We start from the raw sequence: 23,044 nt of genomic DNA on the forward strand, positions 1-23,044 counted from the left end.
TTACAGTTCAGTGGAGATTATGAAATCGTGTGTGTGTGTGTGTGTGTGTGTGTGTGTGTGTGTGTGTGTGTGTGTGTGTGTGTGTGTGTGTTTAGCTTAGACATATGTTACAGTTCAGTGAAGGTTATGAAATCGTGTGTGTGTATGTGTGAGTGCGTGCGTGAGTGTGTGTGTGTGTGTGTGTGTGTGTGTGTGTGTGTGTGTGTGTGTGTGTGTGTGTGTGTGTGTGTGTGTTTAGCTTAGACATATGTTACAGTTCAGTGGAGGTTATGAAATCGTGTGTGTGTGTGTGTGTGTGTGTGTGCGTGCGTGCGTGCGCGCGTGTGTGTGTGTTTGTGTGTGTGTGTGTGTGTGTCCAGGAAAGGTAGTTAGGTGGTGCAGTGAGGTTGAGAATCGAGTTGTCATCATTCCTCTCTGATGTGGAGCGCTGATGGTCGTGCGTCGCCAAGCCAATAACAGCCCGCCTGATTAAGAGGCAAACACATGCGTCTGTCCGTCCGTCCATCCGTGTGTGTGTGTGTGTGTGTGTGTGTGTGTGTGTGTGTGTGTGTGTGTGTGTGTGTGTGCCAAGTCGTCTGATCAAGGGCACAGAAAAGCGAGCAAGAGAGAGAGAGAGAGAGAGAGAGAGAGAGAGAGAGAGAGAGAGAGAGACGTCCAATATGCATCACCCAAAAACTCATAAAAGACGATACCAAAAATCCTATAGCCAGTTTACCATAATATGATACCATCCTTTTTCCACCTTTCCTGATAAAAATATATTCCCTCTCTTCTTTATTCGTGAGCAGGAAAATGTAAGTCTTTTAACCTTTAACTAGAATAAGCGTCTTTCCTTCAATATCAGTAATATTTAAGACACCATTATTTTACCTGACTCTCGTGTAATTATTCATCTTAAAAATATACATTCCCTCCTTTTCTTTACTCTTGAACATCTTTCCTTCAATAGCAATAACATTTTAGACATCACCTCTCTACCGGACTCTCGTATGAATATTTATCACGCGTAGGAATGCAAAATTAACCTTCTTCCCTTCTTCCTTCCTTCCTTCCTCTGTGTCGCCTTGCAAACACCTTATGCAGCGGCAGGAAGGGTAAGGAAGGACGATCATATCAACAAAATACGAAGCTGGAATAAATAAATCACATGCACAGATAATTATTAATACACCTGCATAGATAACAACTCCACTTGCTTCATAAAACTGACCTTAGTCACAGAAAGAATACTGCTGGTTTGTGATATATAGAGACAAGGAAGAGAGGAGTAACAGTGAGATTTGAAAGGAAAGGAAATCAACATAAATAAGGGAAGGAAAGGAGAATAACGTGGAAAAGGGAAAGGAAGGAAAATAGAAGTGAGAAGAAAGGGAAGGGAAGTAAGAGAAATAAACGTGACAGTCTAAAAGAAATACAAAAAGACTGGATGTAGGGAAAATCAACGTAAATAAGGGAAGGGAAGGGGAATAACGTGACATGGAAAAGGGAAAAGAAGGAAATTAGACGTGAGAAGAAAGGAAAGGGAGGTAAGGGAAATAAACGTAACAGTGTAAAAAGAATACAAAGAAAAATGGATGCAGGGAAGTCATTTGCTTTGTCTGACGTTAGGGAAGAGGAATAACGTGACGTGGAGAAAGGAAAGGAAGGAATATAAGCGTGAAAAAAAAAGGAATTGAAGGGAGACAAATAAGCGTGACAGTCTAACAAGAGTACAAAGAAAGACGGATGCAGGGAAATAACTTGCCTTGTCTGACGTTAGCGAGATGGAGAGCTGACGCGCCACTGAGCTGTAGAGCTTCGGGTGCGTCCTCTCAGCTCCTGGCCGATACCTGACACGCGGGGGAACACCTGTGGCGGGACGGGAAGGCAGGTGAGAGACACACACGGGAGAAAAATGCCGCGAGATAAACGACGGAAGGAGAGGAAAAATAACGAAGGAAGTAAAAAAAAAAAAGTAGTGAGGGACAGGATGGTGATGACAGGGAAGGGATGACAGGGAGGGTAGATAGAAGAGAGAGACTGACGATGAGTGGGTAAAAACTGAAGAGAAACGAAGGAAGGCATGAAAGTAGGCTACGTAGCAAGGCGTGCAGGTCACACTTGGCATGCAGAGCCTAACAATCAGCGTCTGTGTGGTGACGGAGGGACGTAACACTACAAGGACCTTCCCCTCACCTCCCCCCCTCCTTCCTCCTTCACTCAAAGCGCCATATTTTGCACCTTCTCTACTTGCAAACGCTGTAGATGGAGCGATATATTTTTTTGAGCGTGTTCTTATGGATTTGGTGGAAGATTAATATTCCTACAAAACCAATAGAAGAAACTCTTGTGAGAATCCAGCAAATTGTCTATGTCCCCTTTGAAAATAGTCATGGTGAGGGAGCAAAGCCAAACTCTCGCTCATACACCCTCCCCTCCACACCCAGCACCAGCCATGCATGCACTCCGCTACTACAAGATTTCACCCTCATCATCCACGCTCAGCCAGTACTCCCCGCGCACTCAACACTCACCTCGCACACTTCCCAGCCACCAGCAAGGTTAGCCACGGATCGGAGCCGCTGTAGACCCAATTTTTTATGTAGAAGACCCGCCCGCTTGAGCCGAGACCTTATGTACTGCGTGAGGAGACACTTCGCCTGCGTCACCACCGCATCCACGTTCACACTGCGCCAGCCTATCGTGGTGGAGATCTTCCTGGTGACAGCGTCGCTCACGTTAGAGAACCGCCGTCTGGGAAGAGAGAGAGAGGGTGAGGGAGAGAGGTGATGGTGCTGTTAGTGTCTGAAAGGTTGTGCTGGTGGTGGTTATGTGTCTGTGTTAATGGTAATAGGGGATTTAGAAGAGATAGTGGTGGTGGTGGTGGTGGTGAGAGTGGTGGTAGTTTGACTTTGTGGTGATGGCAGTGATAGGAATGTCTGGCGTGCTGCAGGGACGGAATAGTGGTGGTGATGGTGGTGGCAGTGGTGGTGTTGTCAGTGGCGGTGGTGGTGGTGGTGAATGACGTAAAACACATAAATACAAACTGAATGAAGGCTTTATACAGCAATCAGCAATATCAATAACACACACACACACACACACACACACACACACACACACACACACACACACATAAAGATTGATTGAAAGATTAACCAAAAACACACACACACACACACACACACACACACACACACACACACACACACACACACACATAAAGATTGATTGAAAGATTAACCAAAAACACAAACACACACACACACACACACACCCGGTAGCTCAGTGGTTAGAGCGCTGGCTTCACAAGCCAGATGACCGGCGTTCGATTCCCCGGCTGGGTGGAGATATTTGGGTGTGTCTCCTTTCACGTGTAGCCCCTGTTCACCTAGCAGTGAGTAGGTACGGGATGTAAATCGAGGAGTTGTGACCTTGTTGTCCCGGTGTGTGGTGTGTGCCTGGTCTCAGACCTATCCCAAAATCGGAAATAATGAGCTCTGAGCTCGTTCCGTAGGGTAACGTCTGGCTGTCTCGTCAGAGACTGCAGCAGATCAAACAGTGAATTACACACACACACACACACACACACAAAGATTGATAGAAAGATAGTATATTAACCACACACACACACACACACACACACACATAAAGATTGATAGAAAGATTAACCAAAAACACAAACACACACACACACACACACACATAAAGATTGATAGAAAGATTAACCAAAAACACAAACACACACACACACACACACACACACAAAGATTGATAGAAAGATAGTATATTAACCACACACACACACACACACACACATAAAGATTGATAGAAAGATTAACCAAAAACACAAACACACACACACACACACACAAAGATTGATAGAAAGATAGTATATTAACCACACACACACACACACACATACATTACCTGGCCGGTGATCCACTTCTCGAGAGTGATTTAGGCGGCAGATGACCAGCAGGGATTTCTAAGGACCGTGGTGAGACTATGGGCATTGAAGACTTTCTCATCCTCACGCCCATGCTTCCACCCACGCCCATGCCCGGCCGACTCAGCGCATCCAGTTGTAAGCTCGCCATGATGGTGGAGTGGGCGGTGTTGGTTACTGGGGTGTTGGTGGCAGTGGTGGGCGGGTCTGGGGTGGCCCTGGGGACGGTTCTCGTTGTGGTCGCCGTCGTGAAGGAGGTAAGGAACGCTATGGAGGAATAATGGACACGATTTCTTCACCTCCCGTGCTTGGTTCGTGTGTTGAGTGTGTCAGCGGTGCGGTGCAGGGAGGCAGGAAGGGAGGGAGGGAGGGAGCACAAAGGGATGAAAACGGTCTAGTCTGGTTTGCTATCTCCCCTTAAATCTTTTCCTTCTTTCCTTGTCCTCCTCACTTTCCTTTGTTGTGTTTATTTTCCCAGTCTTTTTTTACGTTATTGGTGACTTTGTGTGGTATTTTGATTCTTTTTTTCTCCTTTCTCGTCCTTTTTTTTTGTTATATTTTCGATTATATATTTTGAAGTTACCAGTGCCTTACTTCGTCAAACTGTTCTTGTATTTCTTTTCCTATGTATTTTTCAGTTGCACTCTCCGATGCGGTAAAATTTCGTCCAGTAGCTTCCTTCTCTCTCATCTCATCTCATCTCATCTCATCGCGTCGACCGCTCTGGCACACCGAACCAACGCGCCTGCTGCTTCAAATGTTCTTCTCGCACTCCACTTTGGTTCGGCTTTTGCCATTGCAACACACACGCGACTTTTAAATCATTCTCCGCACACCACTGTCACCTCAATACAACTCGCTGGTCAGCCTTCAACTTCACTATATTCTCTTCCGCGCGAGAATTGTCACTGATGCAGCACGATCGTCCGTCCGTGCGTCCTTCTTGCTACCTTCTGCTTCCTTCCGCCCAAACCTGCCTGCGGGGAATACAAGAATGAATCCTCCTTTTATATTACGATTACGTCGATCACTCACGTCACAGAGTACAAGAATAGCTCTCACTAACACCATTTGTCACATGTTTAGGGGTATTTCCTTATCTCTTATCGCTGAGGTAATGGGCGTTTTCCTGGAGGACGGGTCTGCGCGATTGACGAAAGCTTGACTTGGAAATATGACGTGGTTTTCTTTGTGTGCGTGCGTGTGTGTGTGTGTGTGTGTGTGTGTGTGTGTGTGTAATTCACTGTTTGATCTGCTGCAGTCTCTGACGAGACAGCCAGACGTTACCCTACGGAACGAGCTCAGAGGTCATTATTTCCGATCTTTGGATAGGCCTGAGACCAGGCACACACCACACACCGGGACAACAAGGTCACAACTCCTCGATTTACATTCCGTACCTACGCACTGCTAGGTGAACAGGGGCTACACGTGAAAGGAGACACACCCAAATATCTCCACCCGGCCGGGGAATCGAACCCCGGTCCTCTGGCTTGTGAAGCCAGCACTCTAACCACTGAGCTACCGGACCGTGTATATGTGTGTGTGTGTGTGTGTGTGTGTGTGTGTGTGTTGGTTGGGTGTTTGTTGGCGTTACTGGTGATGGAATACAAAACTCTGGTATCGTATTTTTTCACATGCTTTGTTCTTTGTTCTTTTTTTCGAAGGTCACGTGGATGAGCGAGCGAGTTTTCATCATCGTTTTTACTACTGGTGATGTGCAGTCTGTGTTAAACTATTGCTAGTCATGAAAAAAAAGCCTTTTTGAAAAACTCCAATACCTTCCACTGGTGCATGTTTGATTAGTCTGCATAAAGCGTCGAAACGTTTGGCGCTGCAGCAACTGGTCTAAATAGCAAAAATAGCATCTTTTGTATTAGAATGGCCAGAGTCTCGACTCATTCTCGGGTTTTTTGAAATAGCAAAACGAGCAGCTCTATTTATTTATATATTTACTTTCCTGTCCCTCATTAGTGTGCATGACACGAGGAAGAGTAATAAGAAAAACATGCAGTGTGTCTTTACGAAATCAGTCCATTGCTTTCTTCCCGTACATGTCGAGGTCTCAGTCTCTCGAACACCTGACTCATTTGTTTTGGTGTACGAACAACGCGGCGTGCTTTTCCCCCTAGTCACCTTGTACACATGCGAGGGGACACGTGAAAATAAGAACATACACAGTGTCTTTACGAAATCAGCTCACTGCTTTCATTCCTTACCTGTCGAGGTCTCAAACACCTGACTTATTTGTTTGGGTATAACACTGCGCGCTCTTCCTCCTATTGACCTTGTACACACACGAGGGCACACACTGTTATCATTCTTATCTACATTCGTGCTCGTTTATGAAACAACACCACCGTGAGACAGCCAACATGCACTGCACTCAGCCATTCAGAGTACAGGGCACGTACGGCGGATTGTACCATATCAGCCTTGCAACTCATTTCGAAACGTGGGGATCTGAAGTGCATGCGTGGGGTGTGAGTCATAGGCCCGTATTCAGAAACGCTTTGCTCTCTCACCAAGACTAATTTTCAAGGCCACAGAGATGATTAGCGGACTTTTCAAGAGTGTTTTTCCAGTTAATAATGCAGAAATCTTGTCACTCTACCTCTAGAATCGTAAATCACCTTAAAAAACGGTTTATTCTCTCAGTACTACTGTTTTTCAAGGCCACATTAATGACTACGGGATTTTCAAGAGTGTTTCTCCAGTTGATAATGCAGAAATCTTGTCACGCTGCCTCTAAAACCATAAAAAACACCTTAAAAAAAAACTTGTGTAAATTTAAATAGAGTCTTTCGAAATAGTGGAGGTGAAGCGCAGAAGTGTTTGAGAATACGAGTCATAGAAAGAATGATTACATGGATAGCTTACAAGTGTATGCTGTGATGCGGGGAGTGTTTGGGAGAGGGGGATGGAACAGTATTTACATTCGTGAGTGTGTGTGTGTGATCGCTCAAATTGACAGAAAATGAGCTTCGTTTGGAATGTTTCTGCTCCTCTTCATCCTTTTCTTTCTTTCTCGTCATTTTTTTTTTTTATCATTCAGTACCATGATGTGTTTTCATATTCATTCTGTTTTCAGTTTTGGAGATTTTACACAGCTTCAGAAACATATGTTGGGATTAGAATAGTAAAGACTGTGGCCATTAATCTTTTGACCTCCATAGACCTTTCCTATTGCAAATGAAATCGTCTAAACTTACCCAAAAATCTAGGTAAAAATGCGTCTTAGTACTGAAGGGGTTAAGGAAAGGGTGGGGATACAATTTACTTTATTTATCAATCTATTTACCTATTAATCTATCTATTCTTTTGCTATTAATCGCTCTCATTCACGTATAAAAGAAAGAAAAAAACTACTATAGAATGTTAAGAAAAAAATGGATGGACCTTACATGAAAGACTGCTATATTTCTATTATTTATTTACCTATTTATCTATTTATTCATTTGCTCTTAATCGCTTTCCTTCACGTATTAAAAAGGAAAAAGAAGACTACTATAGACTGTTAAGAATGAAACTGAATGGACCTTACATGAAAAACTGCTGCATTTCTATTATTTATTTACTTATTTGCCTATTCATACGTTTTGCTATTAATTATTCGCTCTCATTCACGTATAAAAGAAAAGAAAAACTACAATAGAATGTAAAAAAAAAAAAAACAGGATGGACCCGACATGAAAAACTGCTATATTTCTACCACCACGGACCGACCACAGACAAAAACTTCGAGCTGTTTCAAAATATAGCCATTTGAATCTTTGCTTTCACCTTTTTTTTCATACGATAAAAATTTTATTAATGCCGGATCGCTGTTTGCAGAGATAAAGGTAATATCGAATCCTTTTCTAAAAACTATCCTTTTATTTACCTGTTAACCCTTTCATCCCCAATCAAGAGTTCCCATCATCACGTAGCACAAGTTTTAAAAGACTTATTCATTTATTCTTTTTTTTTCACAGTACAGTCTTAAAAAAAAGTACTTCTATAGAACGAAATTAACTTTATATTAAGTCTTTCTTCTTCATATCTATCCAGGAACATTACCTCGAGTGACCTCAATGTTAATCCCTTCAATACCATGACACGTTTACACATTCACTCTGCTTACTATTTGGTAATTTTATACAGCTTCAGAAACTTATGTGGGTGATTAAAATAGTAAAGACTCTGGCTATTAACCCCTTTAGTACTGGGACGCATTTTTACCTTGAGGTTTGGGTGTGATTAGACATTTTATTTACATTAGGAAGGGTTTTTGGATGTTAAAGATTAATACCCAGAGTCTTCACTATTTTAATCCCTTACATAAGTTTCTGAAGCTGCATAAAGTCACCAAATAGTAAGCAGAGTGAATATGAAAAGTGTCATGGTACTGAGAAAATAAATTTCTTGACCTCCATAGACCCTTCCTAATGTAAATAAAATCGTCTAAATCACACCCAAAACTCAAGGTAAAAATCCGTCCCAGTACTGAAGGAGTGAAGAAAGAATAGCCAAAAGCAGTAATTGTGTTAATAGGGTTAATAGAATACAAGATCTGAGTTACTCGTCTACGCCCTCCTGTGGTCAGCCAGCCCTCCCTATCTGTACCCATCCAGCCTCGCCTTTGATTACCACTCTTTGTATTTTTTTTGTCGCTTTATCTTTCAATCTATTCTGTGTATGTATTGGGAAAGCTATCTAGTATTTCTTTGTTACTTAAGCATCGTCCTTCTCTCTCTCTCTCTCTCTCTCTCTCTCTCTCTCTCTCTCTCTCTCTCTCTCTCTCTCTCTCTCTCTCTCTCTCTCTCTCTCTCTCTCTCTCTCTCTCTCTCTCTCTCTCTCTCTCTCTCTCTCTGTGTGTGTGTGTGTGTTTGAGAGAGAGAGAGAGAGAGAGAGAGAGAGAGAGAGAGAGAGAGAGAGAGAGAGAGAGAGAGAGAGAGAGAGAGAGAGACAGACAGACAGACAGACAGACAAAGAGAGCGCAATGACACAACCAAAACAATGGTATTATGAAGACAACTTCTGATAACACGACCGTCATTCAGTACACAACCATACACAAGATAGAAATGTGATAGATAAATGCATTGCCTGTATACTATTAACATTCTACACCACCACTACCACCACCACCACCACCATCACTTGTTACCACGCCTACAGCCCCTCACTCCTCCACGCTCCTCGTATGTCAGTGAGTGAGATAATGCCTGTGTTCAGCAAGGTCACTCACTCACTGTTTGCTTTTATGTGGCTACTCGTCGCTTGGTGGGTGACACAGGCTCTCGTATTCTCAAATTCCTCTGTGCTTCTCCTCCACTATTTCAGAAGGCCTTGTTTGAATTTACACGAGTTTTTCAAGGTGTTTTTACGGTTTTAGAGGCAGATTGACGGCATTTCTATATTATTAACTGGAGAAATACTCTTGAAAAACGGGCTTATCATCTCTGTGGCCTTGGAAAATAGTCGTGCTGAGAGAGTAAAGTGTTTTGAATACAGACCACATTGACGAGGCTGGCAGAGAGGGAGAGAGAGAGAGAGTGTGTGTGTGTGTGTGTGTGTGTGTGTGTGTGTGTGTGGAGTTGGATATACTCTTAACTTTCAAACTGCTATATATATGCTATGATATGACTTGAAGTTAGAAGTAAAGATGAGAGGCTTAATCAGTATCATCTTGCATTTCAACCAGCGATGACAACACGTCTCTGTAATGCCGGGTGGTGAAACTTCGGGGAACTCAACCCATTCAGTACCATGATGCGTTTTCATATTCATTCTGGTTACTATTTGATGATTTTATACACTTTCAGAAACATATGTGGGGTTGAGATAGTGAGGACTCTGGTCATTAATCTTCTGCCCTCCATGTACCCTTCGTAATGTCAATAGAATCGTGTAATCACACACAAAAATGCATCCCAGTACTGAATGAGGTTAAGATGGTGTAAATTGTTAGGTTAGGTTAGGTTAGATTGAAGGAGCTTAAGATGGTGTAAATAGGTTGGGCTTCCTCACTCAGGGCAACGGTTTCCTAGCGGGTGGGCTTTGAGATAGGAGGTACCCTAAAAAGTATCCCCTTTAGCCCATAAATTCCCGTGAAAAGCCCACATGGTATTAAAAAAAAAAATGGTTGTCCTCTTACATGCGTCTTTTTCCTAGTGTAGTGAGCGCCTCGTTGCTCAACAGGACATTCCATTCCGCCTCGCTATCGCTGGATAAACGTCTAAAGTTAACTCCTTCATTACTGAGACACATTTTTACCTTGAGACATGTGTATGATTAGACCATTTTATTGACACTAGGAAGGATCTATGGAGGTCAGAAGATTAATGGCCACAGTCCTCACTAAATTAATTCCCCCCACATAAGTTTCTGAAGCTGTATAAAATTACCAAATAGTAAAGCAAAATGAATAAGGAAACGCGTCATGGCACGGAAGAGGTTAACTATGCAATCTTCCTGTAAACTCATTAGCTCTGTCATTTTTATCGTTTTTAGTGTTTTTCATTTGTTTTTCTCATCAAGTTTTGTCTAATTGTTACTTTTTTCTCTCTTTTCTTTCGTTACTTTTTGTCGTCATTGTTGTTTTTAGTTTTTTTTCCCTTTTCTTGTTCTTGTTTTTTTTTCTTGTTCTTGTCCTTGTTCTTGTTCTTGTCCTTGTTCTTGTTCTTGTTCTTGTCCTTGTTCTTGTTCTTTTTCTTTTTGTTCCTCCTCCTCCTCCTCCTTCTCCTTCTTCTTCTTCTTCTTCTTCTTATTATTATTATTATTATTATTATTATCATTATTTTTCTTCTACTACTACTACTACTACTACTACTACTACTACTACTACTACTATTACTACTACTACTACTACTACTACTTTATTTTCTTTTCCTTTTCCTTCTCCTTCTTCTTCTTCATCATCATCTTTTATGCTTGAAAACAGATCTACATCATCTCAATTCACTTCAATCAACGTAACTGAACCAAATAAAAACAGAGAGAGAGAGAGAGAGAGAGAGAGAGAGAGAGAGAGAGAGAGAGAGAGATTGATACGACTACGATCTTCTCATATACACGCAACTGATCTTTATCTTTCTACTGAAGATAAGAAGCTCAGTATTTCTAGAAGGCTTGCAACTCTCTATTTTTCAAAGGTCAAAATAGATTAACCGATTAGCAAAGGTTCTCATGTACACCATTTAGTTTTATTTTCCTATTGGAGATAAGAAGAAGAGTCGGTATTTTGTGGAAGGCTTAACGCTCTACCTACTTCTCAAAGGTTACAGAGATGGTGAGGTGATTAGTCCGCGGGTTCTCATCTACGTTTTTCCCACTGATAATGCGGAATTCTTGTTAGATTATCGCCAGAATCGCTGAGATATCCTTGACAGTTTCAGTATCTTTCAAGCTCTCATTTATTTCTTAACTCCTTCGGTGCTGGGAAGTTTTTTTTTTTCACAAGGGATTTTGTGTACTGATAGACGATCTTATTTACGTTTTGAGCTGTCTATGGAGGTCAGAAAATGAATCTCCTAAGTCTTCACTATTTCAGTCTCCACATATGTTTCTGAAAATGTGTTAAATCACCAAAATAGTAAGAAGAATGAATATGAAAAGGAGTCTTGGGCCTTGAAAACCCTAATACCTTCCACTGCAGCCTGTAGGAAGTGGTCGTGGAAAGGTTCTGGCGTTCCTGCTTTACCAATAATGAAGTAGAATCCACGAAAAGAACCTTGAAAACTCTAATATCTTCCAGCGCAGCCCGTAGGAAGTGGTGGTGGCAAGGCACTGGTTGTGTTTCTCTGAGGGTGCGGCGTAAGGTTTGCAGGGCACGTTTCATTATCAGTACACATGCACACATCTGCACGGGCCGGCTTGCTGTACAGTGGTGACGGTGACTCACTTGATAGCCATGGATGTGCTGATTTTTTATTGAGTTATTACCAAGTCTATTCATGGACAGGTCATATTATAGCATTTACCTTCATTCAGGTGTGGGTGTTGCCTTAATAACGATACTCCTACGTGTGGCGGTCTTTAACTTTTATTTCTTTACTGTATATCTCTATTTTCTTTATTTTGGGTATTTATTTTTTTCTTATCAGGCACAAAAAAATCTTGATTTCTTTGATCTTTTCCATATTTGTATCGTTAAAAATAAATGATCCAGTTACGTTTTCTTCGTGTTCCTCACAAGGTTATCTAATTTCAAACTTTTCCTGGTTTAATTTCTTTTCTTCTGTTTGGTTGTTATTTTCAAACTTGCCTCGCTCTACTGTGGGTAGTACAGCAGAGATCTCAGCTCCTCGCTTCCCTCATGATATGTTTCCTAGTGAGCTGTTGGTCGCCCAGATGGCCATCGTGTTGCAACCCGAGTGAGGTGAAGCGCTGGCTGGCCTTGTTTCACCTTGCATGTGTTCTTACCTATACACCCCCAGCGGGCACCACCAAGCGCGGCGCCACGAGACCTGTGCTTGCCTGCTCGCTTACTATGGAAAGTGAGAGCACTAAAAGAAGCACAAAACATCCGCTACGGGCCGGGCGAGGTGCACTAGTGGAAGGTAATCTACAATTGTGTGGTAATAGGTGGGCGGGTCGGGCAGGTTTGGCGGGGTGTGTGTGTCTGGCGGCCCTGGTGTTGTGTTTGGTTGATGGGATCCCCGAAACTGTAGTAATCCTCCTGCCCAGTCGCCCTGTCGACCTTGCCCTGAGACGCGGACCTTGAGTGTTTTGGCTTAATTTCTAACCCTCTCTCAAGGAGCCGTGACCTACACATTTTTCTTCCCGAACTTAATAAAGGGCAAGTTGATTATACAATTTTTTCTCTCTTCCCTCATTTTTTTGTTTTTGTTTTTGTAAATAGAGAGAAGAGTGTTGCGTTGATGGTGATGGAGGAGATTGGTGCAAGGCTGCAGGGATGTCAGAGACTAGTAATGCTAATGAGGTGGTAAATGAGTGAATGAATGAATAAACAAGTGTGTATCATTGCTGACATACCTTCGTGGAAAATCTAGTTCAAATGTTATTAATTCAATGGCTTTATTGAGTGACGGCAGCTCAGTAAGGCAGGATTAGTGTCATGGGGAGAGGAAATGCAGTGATACGCTCCTCGGAAACATAAAATGAGGCCGAATGTTTCAGCACCTGCCGCTCTGACGCACCGCCGCACCGCCGCACCGCTGCACCACTGCACCACTGCACCTGCCAGCCACGTCCTGTTCTGTCCTGTCCCGCCCTCCTCGCTGTGACACTCCACGGCGCTGGCGATGGCGGGCAGGGCGAAGGTCAATGCCTAGCGTGACACCTCGACGCTCATTCCCTGCCCCTCACCCTCACCCTCACCCTCACCCTCACCCCTCACCCCAGCACACCTCACCCGTCATCCCGGCACGTCTCATAGCTCACCCCTCGCATCTCCACACCGTCATGTCTCCTCCCCCGCGGCACCCACACACCCTCATTTCGGCACCATCCCCCTCACCCTTCACCTTCACACTCCCTACACCCATCCAGCACCCATTCCCTCACACTTCCACACTCACTCACACACGCATCCCTTCCCTTAGTTGCTCATCACTGCACTCACTCGCACTCCTTCACTCATTTCACTCCTCATCTTGCGGGAACACACTTGGACCTTTCAAACTTGGTCTCATCATGGCATATACCTATATGTGTATATATACACACACACACACACACACACACACACACACACACACACACACACACACACACACATATATATATATATATATATATATATATATATATATATATATATATATATATATATATATATATATATATATATATATATATATATATATATATATATATATATATATATATATATATATATATATATATATATATATATATATATATATATATATATATATATATATATATATATATATATATATATATATATATATATATATATATATATATATATATATATATATATATATATATATATATATATATATATATGTATGTATGACGTCAATGAAGGAGGCTGACTATCATGTTTTCTCCTGCAGCCTTTTAGCGAAAGAGTTTTTCATGTACCTCTGCAAATAAAAAAAAAAGAATGCATGAACTATTTTCCAGCTGTAATAATGGTGAGTCGTCACTCAAACCCGCCGCAAACTAATGCACCAAGACGTTTACACGTTCGTTCAGTTACTAAATAGATTTACGATAGATCACTTGCAAGAGAAGAGGCACCGTCCGCGCGCCGGTTCACAGTGGCGACACCCCTTCTCCACCACTGCCGCAGCAACACTGACGTTGTGACTGGTGTCTGGTGGCCTCTCGGATCTCGGCACTCGGCTGTGGGGCGAGTTGTGGTGGTGGTGGTGGCGGTGATGGTGAAAGTGGTGACGTAGGGGACAGGCTGTGGGCAGAGTGTGCCTGCCATTCAATAATCTTCGACAGCCCCTATCACGTGTTTGTCTTCCTCTCGCCACTTGCAACTGATCAGGCGCCGCGTTATCAGCAGCAGGCATCGCATTCCTCCTATGCTCGTGTTGTTGGTGACAGTGATGACCCAGAGTGAGAAATGAGCCAAGAAAAACAAGTAATAGAGAAGTGTGACGAAACCTTGACAGAAATTATGAATGGGAGGCGACAGTGAATCATTATCAGAGTACGGGGCAGGAAAGTGTGCTTGGGGAACATCTGCCAGCGACCTGTACTGGCCAGATCCAGGAAATGAGGCGTGTGGAGTGACGCGTGTAGAAGTCCCTAATCATTTTACATTAGTAAAGGTCACAAGCAAAAAGTAAACACGCGCCGAACAATTAAGATCTTTTTGTTGTACATTATTTATATATTCTTATATGATATGATAGAATACAATGATAGTCTACGTATGTAGTATATTCAGAGAGAAAAAAAAATGCCAGTTGAGAAACTTTATCTTTCTTGTGGCCAGTGTGATATGTAGTTGCTGGGTTTGACTTTGATATACCATACAGTGACTAAACAACCATGCATAATATTTGGTGTGATGGATGTCAAAACGTAATCTTACTTGATTTTCGCTAATACTGCACCATATCAGTAATCGTAAACACTGTGTTGAATCAAACGTCGAAATTTCCATTGTTAATGTAAATATGATATAAGGTTAATGAAAATGTCATGTCCATTGATGCAAACTTAAATGCAAATGCTAAAGCAATATGAAGTGTAATATCCAATCATTTCACTTGTTTGTTATTTTTCCCCAGGCATGAATTGACCTCATTGTTGATGCGATGGATCCCGTCACGAGCATAAAGTCCATGCATGCACTCAGTCAGTGTTTGTTGTACTGCATGTTCCGCAGTGGTCGCGTACATGAACGTACTGCCGCCACTGTAAGCACGTCTGCCTTGTGAAGCGCTTTATGGTCTCTCCCAAATGATACTTTCAAAGACCACGGATCAAGATTATCACTTATGTCCTAAGCTATTTTTTGTCCAACCAATGATGCAATAATCCTCGTCATACCTCCACTAATCATGAAAGTCCACTCGAAACACTAGTAAATTTCATAAAGACTGTCCTGAAAAGCCACAGAGATAACCAGTCATGATCCCATGCTTGTTTTTCCCAGAGATGATGCAAAATTCTCACTGGATTCCCATAAGTCAGGGAAACCCCTTGAAAACCCCAGTTGACATGAAAAGAACTAGCTATACTTCAGTCATCCAAAAGCTACAGATATGTTCAGTCGTGTATATCCCCATTGATTATGCAAATTCCTTGCTTGAATATCACTACGACCATGAATACACCCTTGAAAGATAAGATAAGGTATGAACAGTTGACATTGCAGAATATTTGTTAATAAACTATACCTCTTGTCACGAAAACTTCCTTGAAAACCCCAATAACAATACACAAGGACTCTGCAAAAGAAAAACATATGGAAACACCCTTCAAAACTCCAGATCTCACTAAGGCCACGGAGATGATCAATTAGGCTCCCATACATGCTTTCCTCATACTGATGATGCACAATCCATGTAAAACTATCTCTGGAATGATGAAAACTCCCTTGGAAAAATCATTAGCCTCCATTAGGGCTTGTTAAAAGTAGTCAAGGCAAGCCGCGGTAGCGTTTGGGAATGCGGTCGTCGGCGGGATGGCAGCGGTGCGGGCACTGACTGGGCAGGGAGCACCCACAGGCTAAGCTGGGGCGCGGTGTGACCTGTTGAGCTTCCTACTTGCATGCGTGGCAGCAGCGTGCAAGTGTGCGGTCTCCAGGCCAGCGGCACACACACACACACACACACACACACACACACACACACACACACACACACACACACACTATAAAATAAGTCTGTCAGAGAGAGAGAGAGAGAGAGAGAGAGAGAGAGAGCGTCGTGATTGGGAAGAGGGACGGGAAGGATAATGTGAAAAGGAAAAAGAAAAAGGAATGCCTATGATACGTCAGAGGCAGCTCTAACTAATGACAGCTGCCAACAAAAGGAAATAAAATATATATATGTATATATATATATATATATATATATATATATATATATATATATATATATATATATATATATATATATATATATATATATATATATATATATGTCGATATGTCAGTTTTGTAAGAAATATGGGTTGGAAAGCTGCCTCATCAAGTAGGGAGTCGACTACACACTTCAGATAGATATTAATAGAGACTGCAGAAAGAGACAATGGAAAAGATTGAATGACAGTGATGAATATTTGGAGAGAAGATGGTATGCTAGATGTAGAGATCAGAGACTTGTGTGTATAATTAACTACATGGGGAGAAAACTGATGTGATACTCTGGCAGGGAACAGAGAAAGATTTATGATTAACCCCTTCAGTACCATGACGCGTTCCCATATTCATTCTGCTTACTACTATTTGGTGAATTTATACAGCTTCAGAGACTTATGCGGGGATTAGAATGGTGAAAACTATGGCCATTAAGTTTCTGACCTCCATAGACCCTTCCTAATATCAATAGTAATGGTCTAATCGTACACAAATCTTAAAGTAAAAATGTATCTCAGTATTGAAGGGGTTAAAGTATATATTCATTTTCAGTTTTTTTCTTTGCAAATGAAACTAATGCAGGTGCAACAGCAAGATTACAGGAACAGTTAAAATGGTTGAAGTCAGTTTAAAGATTAATGAGAATTAAGAAAGACACGTTTAAAGATCCGTCAAGATTTAAATCAGTGGGAAATTTAACCCCTTCAGTACCATGACGCATTTCCATATTCATTCTGCTTACTTTTTGACGATTTTATACGAATTCAGAAACATATATGGGGAATTCGAATAGTAAAGACTGTGGTCATTAATCTTTTGACCTCCATAGACTCTTCCCAATGCAAATAAAATCGTCTAATCATACCCAAAAAATCATGATAAAAGTGTGTCTCAGTATTGAAGGGGTTAAAGATCAGTCAGAATTAAGAGAAACACATTTAAAGATCCGTTAAGATTTAAAGGTCCATAGGAGATTTAACCCCTTCAGTACCATGACGCGTTTCCACATTCATTCTGCTTACTATTTGGTGATTTCATACAACTTCAGAAATTAATGTGAGGATTAAAATAGTGAAGACTGTGGCCATTAAACTTCTGCTCTCTATAGACCCTTCCTAATGTCAGTTAGATCATCTAATCACCCAAAACTCGAGATGAAAAAAAGTGTCACAGTCCGGAAGGGGTTAAAGTCAAGCGGGGATAGAGAGAGAGAGAGAGAGAGGAGAGCGAGAGAGCGAACTGGTTTGTCTGCGCTGTCAAGACTGAGATCAAGGTGGCGAGGGGGGCGTGTTGTGTTTATGCCGATCAAGCAGTAAGTAGTAAGTAGTGTGTCTGGCTATATATATATGTGTGGGGTGCTTGTGAGTGAGTGTGCTGGGTATGGTGGAAGGGCAAGCAGTAGACACGGGGCTTGGCAGGCTGTGGGAGGCATGGACTGGCTAGGTAACGGTCAGGGGGCTGCAGTAAATGTCAAATCCTTAAGTCATATCTTGCCAATTGGATCTTAGAGGGATGACTCACGAGTACTATTTTTTTTTTTTGTCGTTCCTTTTCATCTCTAATAAACTTGGGTGTCTGATGGGAATGTCAAGTTTTCGGGTTAGAAAGTAAAATTTGGTCCTTTTAAGTCTACGGGAAACGCAACAAATTTTCGGATTTATTTATTTATTTAGTTATGTTTATATTTGTCTAATCCTTTAAAACTCCCTAAAGACTCTGCTTGTTCATTAGGGAGTATTTAAAGAGGATGGGGATGATATGCGGAAATAGATAGTCAAATTTCACACAGGGACTGCTATGTGTAGGTGTGATGGCTTTTTGCAGCATCCCTTATTCCCTTGTTTCTATTCAGAAACACTTTAGCCTCTCACTACAACAATTTTCCAAAGCCTCTCACTACAACAATTTTCCACGGCCACAGAGACAACTGGCAGAATTTTCAAGACAGTTTCTCCTTTTAATAAACCAGATATCCTACCAACTATCACCAGAAACATAAAAATACTCTTAAAAAAAACACGAGTATCTTGAACTGGAGCCCTTGGAATGCAGTAACGGTGAGAGAGCAAGGCTTTTCTGAATACGGAGTGAGTCACTTTGGCCTCGCCTTTCTCCTGAGACACCTTCCGGCCCTACGTTCCCTCGGCCACTCACCTCTCGTCACCTCAGCCATCGAGCTTCTTGTGTCCTGGCGGCCAGCTCCCTCTGGCACCTTTACCACTCGGCTACGCAAGTATGTGGGGATCTGTGTGCTGTCCTTTATTATTATTTATTATCATTTTATTATTACCAAACTTTCGGAGCTATGTGGCTGTCCCATGTTCAGTGAGGACAGGAGTATTTTCTCTTGTCTTTCAGGGACCAAGGGATAAGACAGTAGTGTGAATGACTGTGGCTGTGAAAGTTTTGTGCCTTGTCTTGGCTATGATTTATTATTATTTTTTGGGGGGATGGGAAGACAGTCTTGGTATATGTATGCATGTATAGATGATGCTGCACTGGTAGCTGATGGATGGGAAAGATTTAGACAGCTGGTAAAGGAAGTGTTGTTTCATATAGCCATTTTGAAAAATTCTGGTATTCCTTATCCTGCTTCTCTTTCTTGTTGTTTTTTCTTCTATCTCCTCATTCTTAAAAGAAAATGGTCAGTAGATGAGGCAAACACACTGAAAAATATATAGATTGAAAAAGAGAAGAATTTACACTCCTTATTTGTCACCAGATTAAGAGATGACGATGTGTCCGGCCCAAGACTGATGACCATCGCCCTCCACTGCCCTGACCTCCGCGACATGAGCCTCACCCACACCTTCCAGGAGGCTGATCTCACCTCACGCCACTCTCACATCACTGGTCATGTCGCTAATCTCAAGCATCTTAAGGTTGGTGCTGCTATCTAGTTCCCTGCCTGACCTAACATTGTGATCCTACCTGGCCTGAGATGGTTTGTATTTATTATTGTATGCCATACAATAATAATAATGATGATAATAATGGTATAACTCTTTATAATATGCTGTTATATTTCATTGTAGGATTAAATTTCTCAAGATAATATTGAAAGTTGAGTCTAATTTATTCACATTTGTATTGTCAGTTTTGTTTACAGTCAACCCTCGGCTATCGCGACTTCAGCTATCGTGTTTTATTGCTATCACGCACCCATGAAAAGCTGCTAAAATTTCATTATCGCGACCTTAGATGCCTGCTATCGCGCGCCCAGCCATGACGTCATGGGATATCTGAGCGCTCATTGGCCAAAACCGCCTTCCCTCCAAGATCGATTCGGCTATCGTGTTTTCGGCTATGGTGCGGCTATTTCGGCCCCAATTGGGCGTGATAGTCGAGGGTTGAGTGTATATCAAATGGTCTTGTGATTGAATTACCGTATATTTACTAGAAGAATATCTCTTTACTTTCTGGAGTAATTGTGTCATAATGCTGTAAATTTCTAAGGCTTTATTGTTTATTGCCTGTCTCTGATCATTTAGTACAAAAAAGATGCTAGCAGCTGTCTACAACTCACTGTAACACATTGTAACACTGTATTGTACATTTCCACAGCACCTCAGTCTAGTCAATGTGACGGCACAGTCTGTCTCAGAGATGGTAACTGTTGTTGGGCGTCAACTCACGGCTCTCACAGTCAGCTGCCGACACCTGGATGTTGCTCTCATCTTCACCACCTGCAAGGCATTGCGACACCTCTCACTAGAGGGTGAAGACTGCCAGGCTCCCCTTACGGCCGTGGAGAACTTCAAACGCACCGCACTGACAAAGCTGCAGGTGGTGAAGATAAAGTGTGTTTTACCTCCAGCTTACACTGATGTCATCTTCACCAATGCACTCGCCCTCACTGATGTGGAGATTGTTTTTCTGCGTGAGGTGAGAGCCACAGAAAGCAACATTGTCAATTGAAAGCTACAGTTCCAGCCACTTTCACATTCATCACTTAAACATTCCATTGTGTGAATTTCTTGTTTTGAAATGTCCTGGCTGACTTGGCTCATATCTGAAACACATCCAAGTTAGTGTGAGTAAGTGGGAGGATGATGGAATGGTTAGCAGGATTTGTTTTGGGGGTACAAGTCAGAGCTGGCAGTTCACAGCAAGCAATTAACACAGAGGCATTGTTAAGTGATGAAGGTGAGAGTGGCGGGAACTGTACATATGGGGACTTTGAGAAGGGTAAAGGAAAGAGAGTTTTATGTATCTTTGGTGTGGAATGAAAGAGGTTTCTAAGTTTCAAGCAGTAGAAATTATTTACTTGAGAAAGATTTAGAAGCAGTTATAGTACAGGTTGAACCTCCTTAATCTGGTATTCTTTCATCCGGCAATACCTGTAATCTGGCAAAATTTTTGTTTGCCAGAATTTTTTAATTGGCCGGAGTAATTTGCCGGACCACCACTAGGACGCGGCGGCGCTGTGCTGTGTTTTGGAGCCCGGGCATTCTGGGTCAAATTTAGATCAGTACCACTCTGCTGCTCATTGCAAGCACCCCCCCCCCAGGTGCATAAACATATTTTTCTGTAATATTTGCCCCTAAACATGGCTTCCAAGTGACCAGGAAGTGATAGTGTTGTGTGTGAACCAAAGAACAAGCGTAAACATATGACAATATCAGTGCAACAGAAAGTGGACCTATTGAGGAATCTAGATAAAGGTGTTTCAGTGTGGACCCTATGCCAACAGTACAACATTGGGTAAGTATATAGAGGGTGTTTTGGGGACCACCTATAGTTCGGAATTTTCCATGGTCCGGCAAGTCTGAGGTCCGGTGGTTGCCAGATTTGGAAGGTTCAACCTGTAGTAGTAGTAATAGTAGTTGTAATAGTAGTAGTTGTAGTTGTAGTCATAGTAGTATGGCATCAGAAGGAGTAGCAGCATCAGTATTAGTTTGAACAATAGTAGTAGCAGTAGTGTGGTAAAGCAATAGGAGTAGTAGCATTAGGTTTTATTACTATGAAAAGTAACAGATATTGTAGAAGTAGCATTGGATATAGTAGTAGTAATAGTAGAAGCAGTAACTGGGGTGTAACAATAAAATCAGAAACAATAATAGGTATAATAGTAACATCACCACTGTCTTTTTCCACCACCACCACCACCACCACCATCACCGACAGATGCGGGATTCCCAGATAACTCAGCTGGTGCGCAACAAAAGCCTGCAGAAGGTACAAGAGTTCACAGTCCGGCTGGCCCCTAAACTGACGATAGACTCAGCCCGTGTCTTGGTGCGAGGGTGTTCCAGACTTCAGCACCTCAAGGACCTGGGTGAGTAGTAGTAGTAGTAGTAGTAGTTGTAGTTGTTGTTGGTAGTATACATTGCTCTCTTCTATACTTTCCTTCCATTTCTAGTGGTACAGGAACTAAAAATGATTGCTGCTATTGCTTTTCCTCTTTTTCTGCTATATTTCTTCTACTTTCTGTCATACTACTCTCCTTCTTTCAAGTAGTAGTTAGATACAGTAAGTTCTCCAAAACAGCCAAGAAAAAACTATTAATGTAAAAATGTGTTGTATTGCTGTTTGATTAATTTTTGTGAGCCCTATAACCCTCCTCGCCCTTATGATGTTCTTCCTGTTTGTGCTTCAGGAGGCTGGGATGTCACTGTGGAGGAATACTCTCAGTTCCTACAGGAGATCAAAAGGGAGAACTATGACGCCCATGTGACCTACACGTCTCGCCGGGCAGCGTAAGTCTTCCTGGTAGACCAATCTCCTCTGTGCATTGTAGTCTGTAGCTGTAGAAAGTGTTTGTTGTAAAGGAATAGAAGAGATTGTGAATTGATCTTTTGTATAAGTTTACTCAATATACTTTTTCTATCAGTGAGTATACCTGGAGAATCTTTTGCAGTTATTTTTATATATCTATTCATTTATTTGTTTATTATTGTTATGAAGCTTGAGAAGACACCAGGAATAGACTTCTTTCTGCGTATACCTGGAGAACATTTTGCAGCTATTTTTATATATATTCATTTATTTGTTTATTATTGTTATGGAGCCTGAGAAGACACCAGTGCAGTCTCTTTTCTTTTGTCTCTATTCAACAAGGAAATTATAATGGATCTTATATGACTCTTCATGCTTGAATAATTAGAATATTTGTTAAACTGTTTATAACCAAAGCAACTTGTTTTCTATTTGATTCATCTTGATAAAAAAAAACTAATTTTGAAGAGCGTCTGTGATTATGGATATTTTTTGGCCATCCCAGATAGTATTAGTAATGAGTTGATGCACTGAATTTAAGATTATTAATAGGTAGTGCTGTGCTATTATATATCAGTACTTAGCTTTTCCATTCATCCTTACTGCAACCTTTATTCATCATTGGCTAGAGTAGGTTCAGCTTTCATTAGTAGTTACAGGAGGATATTGGAATATGAGTTACAGATTACCTTTATGACTTGTACCATAAATCATATTTCTATTCCCCTCAACAGCAGTGAACACGAGCCACAGGAGAGGACCATTTGGGATCTCGACCCTCTGCATCGCTTTGACCGCATGGCTCTGCGACGCTCCCTGGGGAACCTCCTGCCCCTGGTGGTCCTGTGAGGCACTGTCCACCCACCCCTGTCTGTCTGTGA

General features: G+C 41.9%; 2 protein-coding genes across 2 annotated transcripts in view; one reads left to right on the forward strand and one right to left on the reverse strand.

Annotated features, from left to right (window-relative positions):
- Positions 1-14,240, reverse strand: part of LOC123514697 (bcl-2-related ovarian killer protein-like) — a 58,085-nt gene extending 43,845 nt beyond the window's left edge. Inside the window, 5 exon segments of the mRNA XM_045272752.1 lie at positions 1,745-1,815; positions 1,818-1,848; positions 2,514-2,733; positions 3,910-4,905; positions 14,126-14,240. Of these exon segments, the coding sequence (XP_045128687.1) occupies positions 1,745-1,815; positions 1,818-1,848; positions 2,514-2,733; positions 3,910-4,079 (492 nt within the window). The 5' untranslated portion in view covers positions 4,080-4,905; positions 14,126-14,240.
- Positions 14,241-17,875: 3,635 nt separating this feature from the next.
- On the forward strand, positions 17,876-23,033 carry LOC123514591. Its single transcript, XM_045272555.1, has 7 exons — positions 17,876-17,888; positions 18,498-18,678; positions 19,168-19,327; positions 20,010-20,330; positions 21,573-21,723; positions 22,045-22,144; positions 22,898-23,033. The coding sequence occupies exons 1-7, from the start codon at positions 17,876-17,878 to the stop codon at positions 23,010-23,012; spliced, it is 1,041 nt and encodes a 346-aa protein (XP_045128490.1). The 3' UTR covers positions 23,013-23,033.
- The last annotated feature ends 11 nt before the right edge of the window (positions 23,034-23,044 follow it).

Source organism: Portunus trituberculatus, chromosome 38 (genome assembly GCF_017591435.1).
Source record: "Portunus trituberculatus isolate SZX2019 chromosome 38, ASM1759143v1, whole genome shotgun sequence".
Taxonomy (NCBI): Eukaryota; Metazoa; Arthropoda; class Malacostraca; order Decapoda; family Portunidae; genus Portunus; species Portunus trituberculatus.